This window comes from Rhea pennata, chromosome 2 (assembly GCF_028389875.1).
Source record: "Rhea pennata isolate bPtePen1 chromosome 2, bPtePen1.pri, whole genome shotgun sequence".
In the NCBI taxonomy this organism is placed as follows: Eukaryota; Metazoa; Chordata; class Aves; order Rheiformes; family Rheidae; genus Rhea; species Rhea pennata.
In genome coordinates this window covers 137,430,081-137,451,358 of record NC_084664.1, presented here as the reverse complement: position 1 = coordinate 137,451,358, position 21,278 = coordinate 137,430,081, and the positions used below count along the sequence as shown (strand labels likewise).

General features: G+C 40.4%; 1 protein-coding gene across 1 annotated transcript; it reads left to right on the top strand.

The window, feature by feature from the left end:
* The first annotated feature begins 267 nt into the window (after nucleotides 1–267).
* On the top strand, nucleotides 268–13,701 carry DCSTAMP (dendrocyte expressed seven transmembrane protein). Its single transcript, XM_062568547.1, has 4 exons — nucleotides 268–304; nucleotides 5,882–6,933; nucleotides 12,477–12,800; nucleotides 13,606–13,701. The coding sequence occupies exons 2-4, from the start codon at nucleotides 5,908–5,910 to the stop codon at nucleotides 13,699–13,701; spliced, it is 1,446 nt and encodes a 481-aa protein (XP_062424531.1). The 5' UTR covers nucleotides 268–304; nucleotides 5,882–5,907.
* The last annotated feature ends 7,577 nt before the right edge of the window (nucleotides 13,702–21,278 follow it).

Here is a 21,278-nt window from a genome sequence, read left to right as displayed (position 1 = left end):
AACATAAATTTAAGTCATTGAAATCTGGGCCCAGAATTCATTTGCTGATATCTATTACTGTCAGGAAAAAGGTGGAAAGTGGCACTTGCAAATTATAAACTATTTTGATCTTAGGCTTAAGTTACTTCCACATTAATCTTTGTCAAGACCAGAATAATTTCAGAATTGTGGTGTGCCTGACTCACTGAGGGAGGGTAGGGGGAAAAATGACTCATATGAAGTTTTTTAGCAGTGCCAGTCTCTGCTCTTCACCAAAACCAAGAGACACAGCAATGTGAAGATCACGTGCTTTACAGGAGAGCCCGTAAGTAACACTTTAGGGTTAATATCAAGTAACTGTTAATAGCAGTCATGGACTGATTTAGCTATTCTAAGTCACATTATTACACTGGCAAAAAGAAATTGCTTTAAGAACTAATTCCTTTATAACCATAGTAAATCATGATAGTTCTGCTGCAGTTGAGTTAATTTTTGTCACATTACTAATTGGAGTACTAAACTAACTTACTAAAGTTCATGCAGCTATTTAGTCCTAGGCTGTTCCAAACCTATGTGTATTGATATTATATGCAGGAGAAAGGACTAGGTAACCTTACCTCCCTAATCCAGGAATTTTCTATGCTTTATAGAATTGCTTTTGTCAACAAACAAACTATCTTTTGGGTTTCCCAAGTTGTTCCTCCATTCCTGCCAGTGCTTTAAGTGAAGCACATGTGTGTGTGTCTGCAGCATGAGAGTCTCCAAATGTAACACTGCTGATAGCACGAGTTCCATTTTCTTTCTATAACTGCACAAACTCTACAGCTGCCCCTGATGCATTTATTGTGTCCTTTTCTGAGAGCTGAGATCAGTCAAATATTATCTGTGCTTACAGCGGAGAAACATAGAGTAAAGTCCATCTTGTTTAACTTTGGATAGCTCTATCTGAGTAATCCAGACTCTTTATAGTCAACATAGAGAAAAAAAACTTCCATACGATATAATCTATCTCAGTCTAAGGTGGACTTCTAAAATAGGTCAGGAGTATAGCCCTGAGCAGCCGCCTTTTTCTCATTGACACAAAGACAGGTAACTCAGGTGTAGGCATTGATCTGTAGACATCTGAAATTAGATGATGTGACACGAACTCATAGAATCCTGAAGACTCAATAGTATCTTCTACTGTTTAGAATTTTCCTAAGCCTTGTATTTAAAAAAGAAAAAGGGATCTTGATCTGTTGAAGTTTTTGTTTGGGATTTTTTTTGGAGCAGGGTTGTATGAATTGATATTTTATTTGCATTGCTGCATTTTTTTGGTATTTCAAGTTCCTATCGGCACACATTTGATTATATATTGCAGTCCTCCCCTGTACTTACTGTATTTATACCATTCTTCCCCAGTTAAAAACAAAATCTGTGAACACAAGAAATGACAAGGGTCTCAGGGAAGCCCTGAGGATCATTACATTAATGTTGCTGGATTTTATGTTGCTTTTCAGTTTCTGTGCTGAATGCCGTGCAATGACCAAGGGAAATAATGTGGAACTTCTCTCCCTTATTTTTATCTCTTACTGAAACATAGTTCAGTATTGTATTTTTCTGATGATATCCAAAAAAGGGAAGTAATTCTCTTACACTTCAATGTAACCGATCCAGACTGGGAAAGAAGGCTGTTGAAATTGCCAAAAAAGGAAGTATTTGTTTTTATATTTTTATTGTGTGCTTTCTTTTCTGCAATTCTTGTACAAAATCCAAATAGGATTTATGAGGCAAAAGTCACTGTGTAGCTGAAGCTTTAGAATCAATGGGATATAAGTTTCGTGTGAAACCTATTGCTGCTCTAGGTTTGTAATGACACTTGGGCTTTGTATGAAGATCCTGTGCACTGCGTAGGACGTAGGCCTGCCGAATTAGTCATGATCCTCGTGAGCTCTGCTCAAATAACAGGACTACACAAAGGCTATACCTGGCTTTACACGAGAGTGTACGAATTCGGTGCTACTAATCAGTTCTTAGTGGGAATTGCAGGCCCTGGTGTTTGCCTACGTTAGGTCTGTGTCAGAAAAGAAGCCTTAATGATGTGACTCTGTCCTGGCTTGCCAAATCAGCTGTGTCCTTACTGTCTGCTTGCACTTAAAATTTATATCAGCTATCCTCAATATTTAATGGAAGCTAATTATTTTGTAAATTCTCTTAGTTTTTGCCTGACACATTTTTATGAGATCGCTGCTTCTTCCCTTTAATTGAGAAGAGGCAAAGAATTCGGATGGATGGCTCCCATATGCTACAAACATAGGTCTGGTCTAAGCAATGAGGTATCTGGGAAGAGACAATTCCAGAAGAAGAGGGCCATAATGCTTGGGAGATAACTTGGAGGAGTGTCCATAACAAACAGGGGAAGAAATCATACACGACGTGAATGCGTATGGTATAAAAATTACAGAACTCTAGCAGAGGGCTTGTGGCTGAGCTGGAAAGACATTTTTCACTTGTCCTATACTTACTGAAAAACTGCAGCCAGCATCTGAAATAGCACAAGCAGGATCTAAAATCTCTTTAAATATTTCATTTTTTATCTTTAACTGCAACTAGAACAATATCTTTTGCTTACATTGTATTGATCTTAGACTTTTAAGCACATCATAAGCCTTAAGAGATATGGACCAAACTCCTTGCTTGAGAAGCCCGTTCTGAGAATTTGTTCTCATAATTAATCCTGCCAGCAGGCAGTGTGGTAGACAAATATCGCTCTTCGAGATATGAGCAAGTACTTCCTAGAGAGGGAAACAAAGGCACAGACAGGTTCTCTTGATGTCCTACAGAAAAGACAGGTTCAAAGGTAGAGTTAGAGCTTGAGAGGTCCAGCTCCCCTCTGTGGCTTGGATCATTAAAAAATATAGTTGAAAGAAATTGGCACTTAAGGGCAAAAAAGTGTTCTCTAAGAATAATTCTTTCCATATGCTACACACATAATGGTAGCAGTCCCCACACTGGTGCATGTTATGGGACGGAGGAGGAAAACATTGTGCATCAGATCACAGTTGGAAGAAAGGTTTGTTCCTGCCACCCTCCTGTTAGAATTCGTATCTGCTCCTTACAGCCTCAGGAGAGCTTTTGTGATTTGTATTTTCAGGAGGCATCATTCCAGAAAGCTCTCAAGGTTTACTGTTTCTTTAAAGACTGAACTAGTCTCTTTAGCTGAGCCAAAGATCTATTTCTAGCTCTGAGCCAGGGTGTTGTTTTTCCCTCCAAGCTTTCGCAGCTGTTTAGGAGCTCGCTGATACTGGAATTTTTGGCCTCCTCATTTTTTTTAGGCCTACAGTTTTCGTCCTTTGGGTGATTCTCCTACACTGATTATCTGTGTTTGTTGATGGCGTCTCATGGGGAAAAATGGGAGCGTGAAAAAACCCACAGAGACGTACGCCCAGGTTGGGACTCCTGCAGTGGCTGTGCTCCAGGGAAGGGCTCAGCAGGGAACGGCAAATGCTGCCCTTGCCGGCGGAGACCACACAGTCTCACCTGAGCACCTCTAGGGGAGGCTCCAAAAGTCAGTGGCTCCTCTCCTGCCTTAAAACTCTGTGTTCACACAGATTAGGGACAAACCTGCTCTGTGTTTGCTGAGTAGTGCAGCAATTCCTCATGCAAGCCCACAGCAACTGTATGTCTCTCCAGAAAAGGAGACTTTCTGATTATTTTCTGCTTCTACCTATGTTTTACAAGTCTCAATCTTCTGTCCCAGAAGTCGGGTTTTTGTTAATTCAGTAGCTTCATTCCTGACTCTCTCCAGTTCTTAAATTCAGTCAGTCTTGCATGCAAACCATCCCAAACTCTCAGACACGTTCTGCAACCTGTATACTCTATGCTTGCAAACACTAGCAGGAATGCACTATATGTGTACGTACAAAGGCCATGTAGAAACTATGCTTGAGCACAGCAACAAAACCAATGATGCAAAGGAAAACTCTGTGATTTTTTCACACAGACTTTTTTGCATAATGTTGTGTAAATGCTAGATTTTTTTACATTTGATTTTTCTGACTTTTAAGTGAAAAACTCTTAATCCATTGACAGCATAGGATAATTTTCTTTAAATCTGTAGTGAAGATGTGACAGCATATGCTGTTAAGGATCCGATCTATGAAGTTCAGACTTTGCTGGCAGTGTTTGTTAGTAGTTCTTAGGTCAGGCTCTGACTGACTCAAGGCTGATGAATGTCTCCTTTCTAATAATGTTTCCTTAAAATGGCTAATTAATTTCTGCTTAGATAAGAACAGGGGAAAGGAGACAATTCATATAAGCAGAGGATAGCTCTGCTAACCGTAAAGCTTGAGTCCAAAGTCTTGTATGCTGCCTCTCCCAGTTTTGCTTGTACCACTTACCCAAACACATCATGACTTCTAGCAACAGCTCCCTGAATGCTTTGCTGATGTTAATCGTCACTCCTGTGAAAGAACTGCTAGTTGCTGCTACACTGAATTTACTCAGTGAACTGGAGGTTTCCTAAGCCTTGCCAAGTGGTGTGACAGTGCAAGGGGTTCAGCCCAACCTGAGAGTTATTGCCCACCTTTAATCCCTGCTGAAGTTATTAAGCACCAAAACCACTCCAGCAGTTGAAAGGGTCAGGCACAAGTGAGGCCAAGAAAAATAGCTCCCAGAGCACAATGAGGCCAAGAAGGGCCCAGCTGGAATCAGACGGGTGCTCTGATCACGTTCTGCTCCTGTTATATGCAAAAGTGGTAATGACAAACCTCATAAATAACAGTAAAGAGAGGAAGGGAAAACATTAAAGTGAATGCTAACGGGGTTCATAAAGTCAAATGCCATTAAAATACAGTATGTACACGAAATAGTAGTTTTATTCCTGGCTACCTGCTGTGTTCAAGCTAAACAAAGGACAAAGTAATACGTTCAGGATGTATTTGTGAAGACAACTGTTCCCTATTATAAGATAAAATTGAAACAGTTTATTTTATTTAATTAGGTTCTTATTTGTTCTAGTATGTTTAAAGGGTAATATACATACAAATTAGTTGTGTATCTTTGGACCAATTGCACAACAAATACTATGTTGTAAAAGAAGAAGGAAAGACATGAACAGAGGGTGTGTACTGTTTGCCATCAAACAGGAACTGCTTTAATCTCATAAAAGTACTCTTTAATTTACAGTACAGGCATGCTGCTCGGCAGGAAAGATGGTAACAGTGTAATTAGGGTTAACTGGATATACGGGTCAGTCTGTAGCTGTGCCATCCCAGGAGAGACCCGAAGAGAGCACGGTGCCTCCGAGGCACACGTCCTTGCCGCTGCACTGACCTCGCGCCGGCAGAAAGAGGGGCAGCGCGCTCCCTGCTCCCGGGCAGCGTGCACGCGCTGCTCCCCCTGCTCCTCCCGCCCCGGCAGCCGCTCTTCCCAGCAAAGCTACCATCCCACGGGAAGCACCAAGTGGTGTGGTGGGCTTGCTGACCTCACCTTCTCTTCCCATACATATATGTGTGTGTGTGCGTGCACATATATATATATATATATATATATCTGTATACCAAATGAGAAACCAAAGCGTACAGAAAGTAAAACGATGCAAATATTTTGAAAGAAAAAAAAGAAAGACAAAATACATTTCAGAATAGTCTCTTCGGTGTTTGTATATGTAACATTTGAGACTAAGCGGCCAGGCAAACCTATGGCATTTTTTCCCTGTGCTTTCTAAATTGGAGGGATTTCCAGTTTTCTTTCCTCTCTCAGCTCCATGGTCTACCTGAGCCTCACCTGGGGCAGTTCAGTCAGAGTCAGACTCTGATGGTTTTTGCAGTGTGAAGAAGAGTTGATCAGTCAAGTAAAATCATATTATTGTCAATAATGTGATCCTACAACTAATAGAATTTTCTTTCTCCTTTCTTTTTAGTTTGAATCAACAGCAATCAGAAGAAAATGCGAATATTTGTCTCAATAGCCCAGAAAGGCTGGCAAATTTTTATATCCGAAAGGAAGCCTGGCTGGAAGTATCTGATGCAGCTTTTTGCAGTTTGTTCTACAGTCGGCTTCCTCTCAAGCGTACTCTTCTTTCTTGGCATAAATTTCTCTCTTGCACATCAGCCTTTGGATCCCTTAGTGATTTCTGGATTCATCTGGATCATGTTTTCTGTTGCACTCTGCTATTTCAAGCACCTGCGCTGTTTTAGCATTCTGTTCATTCTTTCCTGTGGACTGCGAGAAGGCAGAAATGCTCTTATTACTGCTGGTACAGGTGTTGTGGTAGCTGGCAACATCCAAAGCATTTTTCACAACCTGAAGGTTCTGGCAGACAGTATAACCTGTCATTTAGAGGTTGAGCAGTTTGCCTTGATAAAACATTACGTTGAGGCAATAAAATGGATTTACCATAAGGCCAAATTTTCCAATGAATTAACTAAAGACATAGTGTCATTAAGTCATGAATTCACACCATCTTATTCGATTTCAGATGATGCACTGAAACAAGAGCTAAATAACACAAAACAAGAAATTCAGGCAGTTGCTAACCAGATATCTTTTATGCTGACTATACTACCCTATATAGGACAGAGAGTATTGCCTATAATGGGGATTTTTCTAGTTTCTTTAGGTACAGGCCTCTTTATCAAAAAATTTGTGGGATCTCACAGTGCAAAGTTTAAAAATATTTATATCACAAAACAGTTTGTTGCATTTGATGAACATCAAAAACAACAACAAAAACCCTGCATTCTGCCACTTAACAGACATGAAAGAAAAGATTATGTGACAATCCCATCTTTCCGCCTCACGTGGAAAGATGGAAAAAGCATGCAGCATTTTCTGCTCCCTGTAATTGTTCATCTTTGCATCTGGCTTCTGTTTGCAGCAATAGATTACTTGCTTTATTGGTTAATTATTTCTGTGAATAAGCATCTCCAAGAATTGCCAGATCTAGAGATTGGACTCAGCCTCTTTCAGCAAGTAAGTACTTCTCAGAACTTTATATTTATTAGTTTAGTGTAGAAGAATTTCCTTTCCTCTTGAACAGCTGCAGGAGCATCTGCTCTTGCAGCCAAGGAGCTGTCCATTCTTTCAAGGCAATATACATTTGTGACAAAAAAGGTCATTATATTTATCAGATATATATGTTGGATGGAGCCAGACAATTCTCTGATCTTTCCAAAAGGTGTCATTATATTTCTCAAGAGTAATAATCATGAGAGGTAGGACTTTCATCCCCTCATTTATATATGCGGAGAAGATCAGAAGCTGAAACATGAAATCTCATGGTGATACTGTCTGTGAAGCACCATTTTTATGGCTATGACTGAAACTGATGTAAGAGATGCCTATCTTTCTTCAGTTCAATAATGTGAAGAGCTCATTATTTAAAAAAAAATGGCTGTATACACACAAAATAATAGTATATTGCCAAAATCTGAAGGTTCTTCTAGTAGGAACAGCATTGATACAGAATCACCAAATAATTTAGGTTGGAAAGGACCTCTGGATGTCATCTAGATCAGCCTCCTGCACAGAATAGGGCTAACTTCAAAGGTACATGAGGTTGCTCATGGTCTGGTCTGGTCAATTTTGAATACCACCAAGGTTGGAGATTCCACAGCATTGCTGGGAATGCACTGCTGTTCCAGTGTTTAGTCGCCCTCATGGTGACAAACTGCTTGTATATTGGGATGAGAACTTCAGTTCCATCTTGAGTGAAAAAGACTCCTTGTTTTAATTTTTCTCAGGTATTTATAATAAAGTCCTGCCTGCAATTTGGAAAAGCCCAAAGTAGGACTCTCCAGCATGGCTATAAAATAAATTGCAGTCTCTATAGAGAATTCACACAAAAAGGTTCCCTTTCACAAATTACGATCTTTACCAAATTACGATCTGAGTCTTCAAGAACTGCTTGGCACCAGGTTACTTGTAGCTTATTTATGACTTTGCATGTAGTTCTTGAATTTGTGCCATTGCTGAAGAAAAATGTCTTAGAGAATATATTGTCATCACAAAATATTTCAAAAAGGACTAGTACAAAGGCATGAAGATGGATACCCTGGCTTTTTTCAGGAAAGGTAATATTACACTCAGGAAGCAACTTGTCTTTCTCAGTTAGAGATCTGATTCTCAGTTCATCTTTATGAGGACTTGATTTTTTTCATAATGTGCAAGATTTCTTGCTTTCTTTGTTACTATGGGCCATTTGTAATTATACTGTAGTTTGTTTTACCTATAAGAGCATTATTGCCAGAATAGAAATAAGATTTCCCACTTTCAGCATCTTGTACTAAGTAGACTGTTGTATAAAAGATGGGGGCCAACATCACCGACAGCAAGGTTGTTCTGACTCCTGAGCAAGCATAGGGTGTTTTGTATTGTTCCCCATATGTTAAAGTATCCTTGGAGCACACCCTCTTGGCTGCATTTTCCCCCAAACAACCCTGCTGCTAAGATGTGTACTTTGTGGACTTCAAACACACTTATGCAGGAGCTATACACTGAGTTCACTTATTCAGTCAAGATTGCTGAATTTCTGGACAGGAACAGTTGCACAATATTAGACATTTAACATTTCCTGGTGAAAATGTAGGCCACTCTGGTCATAGTCTGACAGTCACTCACCTTACTCAGGCCTTGAAGACATCTGGATCTAATAAGGTGATTTAGAAGGCCAAAAGCAGGCCATGGGGCTATCTGTATGTTCATAGGAGAGAGCAAGGCATGTGAAGGTCTTTGGGGAGTCATTCAGAAAGCTAAAACAGGGCTCTCCTTTCTCTTTCTTGTCTTTACTGAAAATTTCAGTACCTCTACAAGAACACTGTCCCTGAGCTACTGGGACATTGTTGAAGCAATTGTCTCATCGAGCAGGCAGCTTTCAGGCCTGTACAGCGCACAAGCATCCCCTCAAGATATGAAAAGAAGAGACCTCTCTCAAGCATAGCAAAGAATGTGGGTGGAAGTACAATTCTTGCATAAATACCTTGAGTAGTTAAGAGCACTGGCTCTGAGTTTCACTCCCTGGAATGGTTACTGCTCCCTGTAGATGAATTATTCTTCACTCCTCATCTTCCAGCTAGGCCATGATGAAGCCAGGAGTGCAAAGTAGAGAATCTGGAAGGAGGAATGTAAAGACAATACAGCCTAATAGGACATCCCCTTGGAAATGAGGCCTCCCAGCTTCTAGCCCCTAGTCCAAGGACAATTTCTGAATTATCATTTAGGAGAAAATGTGTAAGCAGCTGCTGGAGCAGGTGGCAAGGGGGGCAGACATTACATCTCGATGCACATTTGATGCCTACTTCATTACTGTGTGATGCTACACAGGCACAGGAAAGCTGTCCACTTTGATAGCTTGCAGGAACAGGCTTATGACATTTGCCCAAAGCATATTATCCTTTAATACTTTCAAAATAAAAGCATTTAAAAGGGATGCTTGACTCTTAGTACAATGTGATACAAATACTTTCTTCTGTCAGTGCTTCCTTACACAATATTTTCTATTACTTCCTCTTAAAGCTGATGACACTGCAGATTCATTCCCTTTTCTAACCACCCTCCAAAGCTCACCTCACCAAAAGTGATTTCAGAGACTAAGATTCTTAAGGTGAGTGATGCAATAAGTGCTTTGCTCAAAATTACAAGTAAGCAGAATAGGACATACAATCTTTGACAGAGAGATTTCCATTCTGACTTTTGCATACGACATATTGCCCCTCTGAGCTGATCTCCTCAGCCAGACCACACTTCCAGTGACACACTATTAAACTGTTGCAGGTTCTGTTTAGACAGTGCTGTGGCAGTCTGGTGGTCCTAGTGTGTCATGAAAGTTCATCTGTTTGGGATTGAGCCATGAGGAGGAAGGAAGCCTTAGGGCACAGCATGCTTGAGACATGGGAGCACCACAGGCAAGTACAGCCTCATACCGAAATGAAAAGTCAGACCATCAGTCAAATTCCATTGTTCTTCAGATGATGATATTTTTTGCATCATATATCAAAATATCAAACATTTCCACAGGATAAAAATTGAATTTTTAACTAGTTCTTTCTAAACAAATAGTGGAGAAATTCAGGATCTGTATGGCACACATAAGCCAAAAGTTCCCAGTTCTTGTTAAGAGGTAAGAGTTTTGTTAAGTCCTCTCTTGCTGAAGAACTCATTTTCACCTAGAGAATGCAGGCTGCCAAGTGTAGATTATTACCCAAACTTTCTTTTAAAAAGCTATTGGATCTGCTGTACCTATGTGAATTAGTAGCAAGTCAGAATCATCTTGGAGAGGTCAGATTCCTTTGCAAAAGCAGAGACGCTGCCATCACCTGTTCAGTCAATTTAATGCGAGATATGTTGCAGTGGCAGATTGCCACACATGCTTTACCCCTCATGTTAGCTCTTACTTTAGAGTGTACTCTAGAGTTCCTGCCTTTCCCCATAGAATCATAGAATTGGTAAGGTTGGAAGGGACCTCTGGAGATCATCTAGTCCAATCCTCAAATGAGTGGTCCATATAGAAATCGAAACCACAACTTGGCATTATTAGCACCACACTCTTCCAAGCTCAAGAACAGTCCATCCCAACAAACAGAGAATCAAACAAGGGCAACAGAAACCCAAGAACTCTACTCAGCCCTGGTGAGACACATCTGCAGTGCTGGGTTCAGTACTAGGCTTCTCAGCACAAGAGAGAGAGGGACATACTGGAGCAATTCCAGCAAAGGGCTATAAAGATGATTAAGAGATGTGGGCCTCTGTCATATGAGGAGAGGCTGAGAGAGCTGGGACTCTTCAGTCTGGAGAAGACGGGACTTGGGAGATCTTATCAATGTAAATATGTAAATATTTCATGGAATGAAGTGAGAGAGATGGAGCCAGGCTCTTCTCATTAATGCCCAGTCGCAGGAGAAGAGGGAAAGGGCACAGGTTGAAATACAAGAAATTCCCCCTAAACTTCTCTACTGTGAACCTAGTCAAGCACTGGAGCAGGTTGCCCGGAGAAAACACTGGAACGGTTTTTCCAGAGGGGTTGTGGAGACTGTCCTTGGAGAAATTTAAAACTTGACTGGACCTGATCCTGAGCAACCTGCTTAACCTAGTCCCTGCTGATTGAGCTGAGGGGGTTGGACTAGATGATCTTTAGAAGTCCCTTCCAACCTTAGCCATTCTCTATGTGATTCTGTCTGACTTTTTACATGTATTCCTGCCCTTCTTACCTTGAGGACAGCCCCTCTTCATGATCTGCCTTGGGTGTGACCCAAGTCAGTTCAAGAAAAGAGCTTAGTCACATCGTCCACTAACCTGAGCTTGAGCCTGCCTGTCTGATTCACGGCCTCTACATTTTGGATTTGTTCTGTTTATGTGCAGTGCTCAATTCTCTGGAGAGCTGATAGACTCTCTCTCAAAACAGAAAACTTAGCAAGGTCCCCACTGAAAGCTAATCATACAAAAATGTAAAATTTAATTTTAACAATTTTGTCATAACAAACCTCTGTGTTGCTGATCTCAGAAAAAGAGACTGAAAGCAGAACAGACCCAGCAACCTCTTGAGGTGTTTATTCTTGGCATGAACAGTTAAGATCTGCATGCCTTTTCTTACCTGTGTTTCATACTGAGTTTCTAATGAAAATTTTCCTTGTTTCTACATCAGTTCAGTATGTGGTAACAATGGACTGAGGTAGATTGGAACAGGATAATGTTAAGAAAAGGGTTAATGGGAAATGTTAAGAAGAGGGAGAACAGGCTGAAGAGGAATGGCATATTTTGGAAACTTGACTTATCTAATGAGCAATTAACAGAAGTGCCTGATCTCTGTAAGGTGGTTGAAGAGCCAGAGGGAAGAGCCACATATTTCCCGAACAGGATGGTATGAGAATAAAGAAAAGAGAGCTGGATGATTCAGTGTTCCTACAAGCTGAGCAGAAAGTTTCTTGCTAGTCGGAAATACTGACCCTAACAGCATACCTAATTTGGATCCTGTCGTTCAGCGTCTCAGTCCACAAACAGTGCAAGCCATCAGCTCTTCTGAGAGGAGGCACCTATTAGAGGAGGAGAGGTAGCTTTGTTTTGCCCAATAACCTTGTGGTCATAGCACTGGCCTAGGTGGAGACGTGGAAGCTCTGCTGAGTACCCCTTGAACCACAAATGAAGAGACTGACACGTTCTGCTCGGCGGCTTTATTCTGAAGGGAGGACCCTCTAACAGAAGACCTGGGCAGATTCAGGGGAGTGGGAACACATGATGCCACCACAGCCAGATTCGCTAAATGGTTGTATGTCAGAGTCACTAAGCAGCTAATTTTCTAGCAGTTCAAGCTGTAGGACAGTCTCCCTATAGAAATGGTGAAAATGCAATCTGACACATCTTAAAGACAGTTAATAAATAAATAGTTGTAAGCAGCCTTTTGAAGACAGGATGGACAGATGATTTATAGTCCATTGTAAAACTGAATATCCAATGGGGAAAATACTTAAAAAGGGGCCAATCAGTACTATAATCAACTCTCTCTTTCCCCTTTTCTTGTGCAGAGAAATGAGAACAACTTTATCATTGGTAACAGAGAACTTACTGTAAAGAATGATCTTTTCAAGATCTCTTTGTTCAAGCATGACTGCATCCCAAAGCCAGAACTCTATCTGTCCATGACGTGGATCCAGCTTGGAATTATCATCTTTTTCTTAATAATTTTGGGATTATTCTCTGGTGTTCTCACCCAACTTAAAATACTCGTATCAGCATCATTTTATCCTGACACTGAGATGAAACGGATATATTATCTGCATGCAAAATTACTCAAGAAAAGAGCAAAGAAGCAACAGAAAACTGTGAAGAAGAATGCATTTGCTAGAACGGTAAGCCATCAGCAGCATGGAAAAACAAATCTCCTTGTCTCAGAATAGTAGCCAGATTCACATTCAGAAAATATTTAAACATTTTTTAACTTTAAACTCGGTTATGTGTTAATAGGTTTCCCGAATAGGGAATACTTAAATGCTTTCCTGAAGTGGGCCTGGAGACAAGTTGCCTTTCAAGGTTAGATCATATTACCATATTGCTCTGTTCCTCAACACACATGCATCTAACAGAACATGGGTACAGCCAAATGACCCAAATGACTACGTGCTGGCAAGAAAATATTCCTGAAACCTGCAGCTCTCCAGAAATGTGGTTTTCATGGATGTATGAAAAGCACATCCAGCACAAAAAGTAATCTTGCAATCTAGACACCAAATGTTAGGCATTTCTGAGCAGAGCTATTCAATTGATATTTAGAAAAATGGAAGATAATATATTTTTATTTTAAAAGAATAGTCAGAGGGCAGCTGCAAAGAGCATTAGGGAGCAGAACTTTTTGCCAACATTTGCTGTAAATGTTTGTATATGAGTATATTCATGTATGTATGTATACATATGTATATATATGTGTGTGTGTGTGCGTGTAATGTTTGCATAAATATATATAAGTATAGATATTAAGGGAAATATAAACATAAACATATATTTATGGTAAATCCAGATAACTACAGAAATACAAAAATACATACAAAAGTTTTTATAAGAAATCACTTTCAATATTGACTGTATGAGATGTTAGTGTCTAGGTGGTCTGTAACTCAGTAATACTATGATCTTAGCATCGTCTTTCTGTCTTTTCAGGTTAACTTTTGGTTTCCAATACTCAAGGCAAGAGCGACAGTGAGGAAGAAAGAAAAGAATGTGCTAAAAGACAACAGTGTAGAAGAGGCCAAGTGAATCTTTGGATAAGATTGAGATTCTCTGGCTCCACAAGATCCTATGTATTGCATCCATCTTTCTAGAAAGTATTTTCCTATGGTATTTCAATTTTAAAATGCAAAAGTAGGGTCAAAGGTCTGCAGTGTTTTGGAAAAGCTGGTATTTATCAGGAAGCAACAGGAGATATGCTCTTCTCCACAGAGAGCTCCTAGTTGCACTAATATTCATTAATGTTTTAACTTGGAATCTGCATTGTTTTGCACTTTAAATGGTCGTGGAAGGTCTGTTCTTTTGGGTGGAAGGAATCAAACAGCTTGGAGCCTTTTCGACTACTGCACCAACCTCTTTCAGTTGAGCTAGCAGAGGACATGATAGTAGTAATAGTTTTATCACCTTTGTGCTTGTCAGGAATTAATTTAGAAGACACAGCAGAGGTTGTCCATTGGCTTCTGGGTAGGCCAAAAACCTGATCTCGTGGGCTTAGGTGTTTCTAGACATTTCTATTAGGCTTGATGCTCAACTGGCCTAAACCCTTCTTTTTTTTTTTTTTTTTTTTTTTTTTTTTTTTTTTTTTTTCCATCCTTGGCTTCTTACACCTTCCTGCTCCTGCCTCTGTAGCTGTCTATTCCCTATGGTAAGAGGGAGTCTTCTCTCCAGACCTCTATGCCCTCTCATTCTTCTAGCCCAGCCAAACTCTCCCTCCCCCTCACTTTAGCTCCCTCACTTATTTTGTCTGATTCATCTCTCAGAAGTTTCTAATCCTAGTCTCCCATCCCGGCACCCTCACTCAGTTTTGATCTCCCACTTCCACGTGTCTGTAGACCATATCATTAGTGCACCTTGTCCCATAACTTCAATGGTCACGAGAGAGGTAAAGTAGCAAGTAAAGAAGAGGGAGTGCTCATGAGAACTAGAATACCATGGAATAAAATGCTGTGGGTGCCAAGGACCTGATTTTGAAGTGTAAGGGCATACAAGCAGGTATGAACAGTGCTTCAAATCTTGTAATCTGAGGGAGCTTGCAGACATGGCAAAAATTGGCTGAATTATGGTATTAATGCTACTAGTAATAGAATGAACAGATTTAAGCCAATGCTGAATGCTTCATCTATCCAACTAACATCAGGGATGTGACCTTCATATGACATTGTAAACAAATGCTAAAAGCACAGAGATATAAGAATGGTTTGACTGAAGTGGCACTAGAGGTTTAATGTATAGCTAAAAATGAAGCCCACAACATCCAGTGTACTCTTCCTTTTCAGCCACAGCCAGCTTCCTTCTCTGGCATGCATAAAAATAACAACTCTTCTCTGTTCCTTTATAATATATGCATGGTCTCAGGTCAGCTATTTACAGAAGCCTCTGTTATCTGAATGAATAAAGACTTATTTAAAACTTTCTAGTAGCGAGTGTCAGAAGTTATTTTCCACCTGAAACACTTACACAAGCTGCAACTGTTGTAGGGAGATATGACCTTCCTCTGATTGGTGTTTCCACACAGAAGTGTCTTAATTAATGTGGGATATCAATGCTATGCTGCCCAGTTCCTTCTCTTTTCCTAATCCTCTCTCCAAAGCACACATGGTGAGTTAGTATAAATACGCAGCACAAAGACATATAGATAATTAAATCTCATCAGAATTAGTAATCTTCAGCTATTCAAGAAAAAATACTGATGTTCAACACTGCTGAACTTTTTCCTAGGGCATGCCTAGAGGTCGCACTTCAAATTTATCGCCCCTTTAAAGACATTATAGCTAAGAGCCATCAAGATACTAGATCTCTTTTTGCTTTAAACAAGCAGAGCTCTAAGCAGCAAGCCTTTTGCCTTCGTTTGGGCCCCAGCTCTGCCCTCTCCCTCCACAAAGCCATGCTCCTCCATGCACATGGGTGCTACAGGCAGTTGGGGTGTTGCTTCCTCCTCTCTAGGAACTGAGGTGCTAGATTAGCACCATATATTATTAAGGGTTGTGCTGAAGGAAATCACTCTCCGAGTGGCCCAGTCCTGACTTCTTTTGCTAATGTGGGGTTGCTCTGGATGGCAGCAGAATATTTGCATCCCAGGTACTGCTGTCAAGGAATGGACCAGTAACAAAAAGCATCATGGTGAAAAGGGGGAAAAATTAAGTGGGTCAGGAGAGTGAAGGGTGTTCTGAATTTGCTTGCACAAAACAGATTAACTGTCTACATATATTGACAAAAGGAGATGTTCCTTTGCCCTCCTTATCACTGCAGACAAAAGAGAAAAGTTAAATGTCAAGTAAGAGCTGAGTATTTTTGGTTGAGTTCTGAAAAATTCAGTGCAGGTATGAGTCAGATGTGCTTCCTTGAGTCCTGAAGGACAGTAGGGTGCTTTGAGCTTTCATCGATGAGATAGTGGTGGCAGGATTGACTAGCACCAGTACCACAAAGATGAGACTTCTGTTTCGTCCAGTCTCAGGGGTGCAAAATTTGTCTTGGACTTTCCTGCCTTTCCTGTTTGATTGCTGTCTAGCCGTCCAACATACCTTTTCTCTCTTTTGCTCTGCAAGCAGTAAGAGAAAATTTTGTGGCACACTGGAATAGTTCCTCTGAAAAACTCAGAAGAGGACGGAGGGTTGGACTAGATACCTAAAGTATCTAATATCTGTGTTAGGATTTTGAATTAGTGAATGCACTGTCAGGACTATACCGTGTCTGCATACCGTGTCTGCACTCCATATTTATTTGAGAAACTTAAGCATAGTGGGTCTGACAGATTACAAAAAAAAGATCCTATTAGTAGTCTATGGTAGGGTGGCAAAGACCTGGGGTTGAAGAACAGTGTCATCTTGGAACGCTCTGTAGCAAATAGCATATTGGGTAGCTTGCTTACTCATATGGGCAAGATCCATGGCAATGATAAAAGACTTTTCCAGGTCCCTTCTGATTTCAACTATTCTGTGATTCTGCGGCTGTGCAGAAAGCATTGCAGAAAACATGCTAGAAATGCAGCTTGGGTTATTTTGTGCTGTGCTTGTGCCAGCACAAGGATGCCATCCTGCAAATGTTGTTGCTGTTACACTCATGTTGGACACACACACTTGAGTGGACTAATGGACAATTTGCTTATATGACTATACCTACGAATAGCTGTGTGTTGAAAATGAGCTGAATGGTAGGTAAAGGAGATGACTCTGGTGATCCCTACTTCCCTAAACCTATGTCATCTGGGGAAAACGGCGTATTTGGCACATTCTTTCGAATTCTGAAATAAAGTCAGACTCACTGGAATTCATCTGAGTTACAGTTCTCACCCTGATTTACAGTTTTAGGTCTTTGCTTCAGTTTCCCTTGGGTAGAGAAGAAAGGAGAAGAAACGCCCACGAACGGAAATACCCATTAATACCCGGAAGTCCTCTTTATAGTTGCACAGATGAAAAAAAGGATGGCCTGTCTTTCTCCTGGCATTGCGCAGAGACGTAACTCTCAGTCTCCACAGACCTTGCTAGGTTTCTGTTTCTTCTGTTTGGGGTTTTCTTTATCCTCAGCTCTCTGCTGTGTCTGTTGCCAAGCGATTTTTCATTTGTCCTGTCTGTTTACTATAACCTTCAACTCTGTGGTTACATCGTTTTTTTCTTCTTACTAATTAAAAAAAAATCTATCTGCAAGTTCCAATAAAAAAAGCGTTTTCCATAATTTCTGTTCCTCTTCTTGCCTACCTTCTCCTCACATTTCCTATATTTTATTTTGGCTCTTTCCCCTGCTCTTCCTCATTTAGTGTCTTTACGCTTTTGATATAGTTTCTTCTGCTCTTATAGAACATTTTTCCACATAGATAAAAGCATATATATTTTTTTCTTTCTGCTAGCCTAAATTAACTACCAGCACATTTGAAATTAAGGGTTTTATTTATTCATATGGCTTAATTGGAATGTTCAGCACCTCCTCCCTTTACTGGACTTTGTCTGTAACCGCTTCTCTACGGCTTGCCAGAAACAATTCATATATCACCAGCACTCAGAACAAGAGTCTGAGGAGAAGTTTGGATGTGGCCATTTATCCTTTCCTTCCCTGAACTCACAGCAGAGCTCAACTTCCTTTTTATCGTCCTTCAATAGTGTAGAGGTTGTTTTATTGACTGTGAAAAATCCCCTGATTGGATTATATCTGGTTTGCAAAATTAATGAAAGGTTGACCTGATTGCTTTGTGAAGATAATTCAGAGAGACATGCTAGCACTCCTGACCTTCCTGATGTACGATGCAAACGGGGCCGTTTACCATCAACAGCTGTTCACAGAACTCTCCTAATTACTAGCTCATACACCAAACTTGGGCTTGCTTCATGCTAAGCTAAAGGCTTTCCTTTTCCTCCTGTGCTAGCTTTGCTATGGCATTTTGCACGGGCAGTATGCTAAATCAGAAGTTGCCAGGTTTACAACTGCTTTTACTCTAATCCCTGCTCTGTCAAAAAAAAGAAAAAAAGAAAAAAAAAGAGAATGGACAAGTTCCTCTGGTTCTGTTTTGTGCTGCAAAAGTGGAAAATAAGGATCAATTAATCTCTATTTGATGCTGATGAAATAAAGTCCATCAATAAGGCTGTTATTGTGAACTTCATGAGCACAGGCCCCGAAATACATGAACATGCTTCATGGGTGTTGCTGTGCCTAACAGCACCTTCCTTCTCATGCTATTCTTGATACATACCAGTCCTGCCCTCCAGTGGCCCAGAAAAGCTACATACATGAGTACTGCTGTCTAAAGAGATCCCCTTGCCGTCTGGCTGGTAGAGAAAACCACTGCAGGTGGTTGCACCACAGCAGAAAGCTCTTCACAAGCAGTGAATGATAGTCAAGAGAGAGTAAACACGTGCTGGCCATGCCAGAATTTCTCTGGCAAATATGGGAATGAAAGCTATGTTATACAACTAGAAAATAAAATACCAGGATCATATGTCCATAGCTCTTTCTCTGCTCCTGCCCCTCACCTGAGGGTACTGGTCACTATAGACCCCAGATTTCTGAATGGCTAGGGAGAGTGATACAAATATGGCTAGCAGAGACAGTTCCTTATCATTATAATGCATTTGAATCTTCACTTTCCCACACAAGAAAAGAGAGGAAACCAGTAGTATTCCAATGAGAAATGCTAAGCAGGGAAAGGTTGCTCTGTGTTTTAGCCCTGACAAAATAGATTATCTGCTCCTCTATGTCTGCTCCTCTATGCTGAGACCTGTTGTTTCAGAGAAAAGGTTTTAATGCAGCAAGGCTACCTCCCAAAGTAATCAGCTATATACTCTGGCTGACTGACCAAAGCATTGAAAATCAAAAAAAATAAAAGATTTTTCACAGTAAGGGCTGCAGCAGCCTGAGGGATGTGGCTGAATGAGGCAGGCTACAAATATCTGTGGAAAAGTAGTTTTTGTCTTACTTCCCTGTGAAAAGCCCAAGGAAATTGTGTGGCTGCAGAAGTCATCTCTAGGCCAGCTTTGCTACCCACTGTGCTGCAGCTGTTTTAGGACAACAGTTATAGCACAGCCCAGCAACAAGTCTTTAATAAGCAAGCAATACCTAAGACCAGGTTGCAGGATGAATTTAGAAGACTAGCCAGGGACTAGAAACTGAGGCAGGAGTAAAAGGTGGTCCAGTGCTCCTTCTAGTGCTCCAGGGCAGACATATATGCATTTTATAATCCCATTTCATTCCAGATTAACTATACGCCTATTAGAAAAGCTCTCCTACTATACTTGGCTCAGCTGTCACTTACTACTGGTGTTTTGGAATAGGGATCTGGACAGTTCCAAAACTATGCCTCTATAAAGATCCCATCATTAAAGTGTGCCCTACTTATCCAGGGAAAGAGCAAAGACCGCGTGGATTTGGAGCATGACAGCCTCAACTGTCAGGCTCCAATAGGCTCCAGTGCCTGAACAGCAGAGCTGAAGTATTTCCATGACACATAGTTTCCCAAGGGCTATCAGTTGGCACCTGCAGCTGATAAAGGTGGGATTTGTGTTCTACGTGCCACAAGAAAATAAATACTTATCAACATCATAAATCTGATAGCTTTCAATACTTTATTGCACTAAAGGTTCCAAAAATACAACAGACACTTTGGTGTAAATCCCAGTGCATAATATGCAGATGAATTTTTCCATGAAATCTGCAAACTAGTTATGAGTTATTGCAATTAAAAGTATAAATCTGTTATGAACAAAAAGCAAAGCTTTCCTTCTATGAATAGTATAAGCCATGATAAAGACCAGAAAATACCAATAGAGAAATGAGGAGCTCTTTGCCAACGGTATATGGAGGAGCTTCCTAATTTCTACTCTTAATAAAATTGTGTGGGATGATTAAAAAGATGACATATTTTTTTCACAGATAATATACTTCCATGGTTTAGGGGGCTCAGTTTACATAACTGGTGTTTATGTAACTCATAATCAGTTATTGCAGTTATTACACTGTGGAAACATCTATTTTTAGAAAAATCACAAACTTTACTCCTTTGGGCTTTAATGATCTGCAGTATTTCATGTCACTTTGATCACAGTAGGGGTTCCAATAAAATTCCTGAATCCAAAGAATATTTGAAAGTCCTGGACACATCCTCAGTATCCAAAGCACTGAGAACCTTTACTTCTGGCTCCTCACTTCTGTGAGGCCTTGAGCTAGTCATTTTGGCCAACACTGGATGTTGAACATCAGGCAACTATCTCTATATTTAGTCACTTGCTTGATTTCAGAGCTTTGAACATCCATAGGTCTGAACTGTTCAATTACTGTAATTACATTTGTCTCACAGGTATATCATGTGATTGCAATGTTCTAATAATTGTTAAATACCGAAGCCCTCAGATGAAAGACCACATGAATGTGCAAATTACTATTACAAATAAAAATATATCTTTTCTCCTCCTTGCTTTCTCCCCTTTTCCTGAATTTTTGCTCTTCTGCCAATGTAGCAAAAGATTAATTGAAAAGAGTCAGTCCATGGGTGACATGCACTCTTGACACGATAAAATATAAGAAAAACAGGCACCGTTCATACTGGAAAGTTCCAGTTCTCAGAGGCAAAGATGAACTGGGTGGAAGGTGGCTGCCAAGTAGACATCTACACCAGAGTTAGTTACACTCTGCTCTCTTCGTAGTCAACAGAGACAACCTGGCACTGCAAGAACACCCCTCATCTCATCCCAAAGTAGAATGACCCTGGTCAGGTACATCTAACCCGTTTTAGATCTTGATGATGAAATGAACAGTGTCCCAGAAGCACCTGTTTCTCTATGTCGATTATAGAGAGATACTAGACAACAAACTCAGAGGTAGACCTCTGTGGTGAAGAAGTCTACATTGAATAGCGAATCCTATTCTCTTGTAGCAGTCGTCACAATAGTGCTCAGTGCCCGGTTCTGCTATTCTGCCACCCAAAAGCTGGCCTGAGAAACAGGAATCCTGAATACTGCCATAACTGTTCTCTGTCACCTTATGAAGAAAAGTCTCCTTTGCTATTTAGAAACAGAAGAACTACTGATCAGCTAGGAGATTCTTTCTTATACAAGCTCATAACTCATTGTATGCCTATATGCATATAGCAGGAGCTACAAATCTACCTTCCACTGTCTAATTAA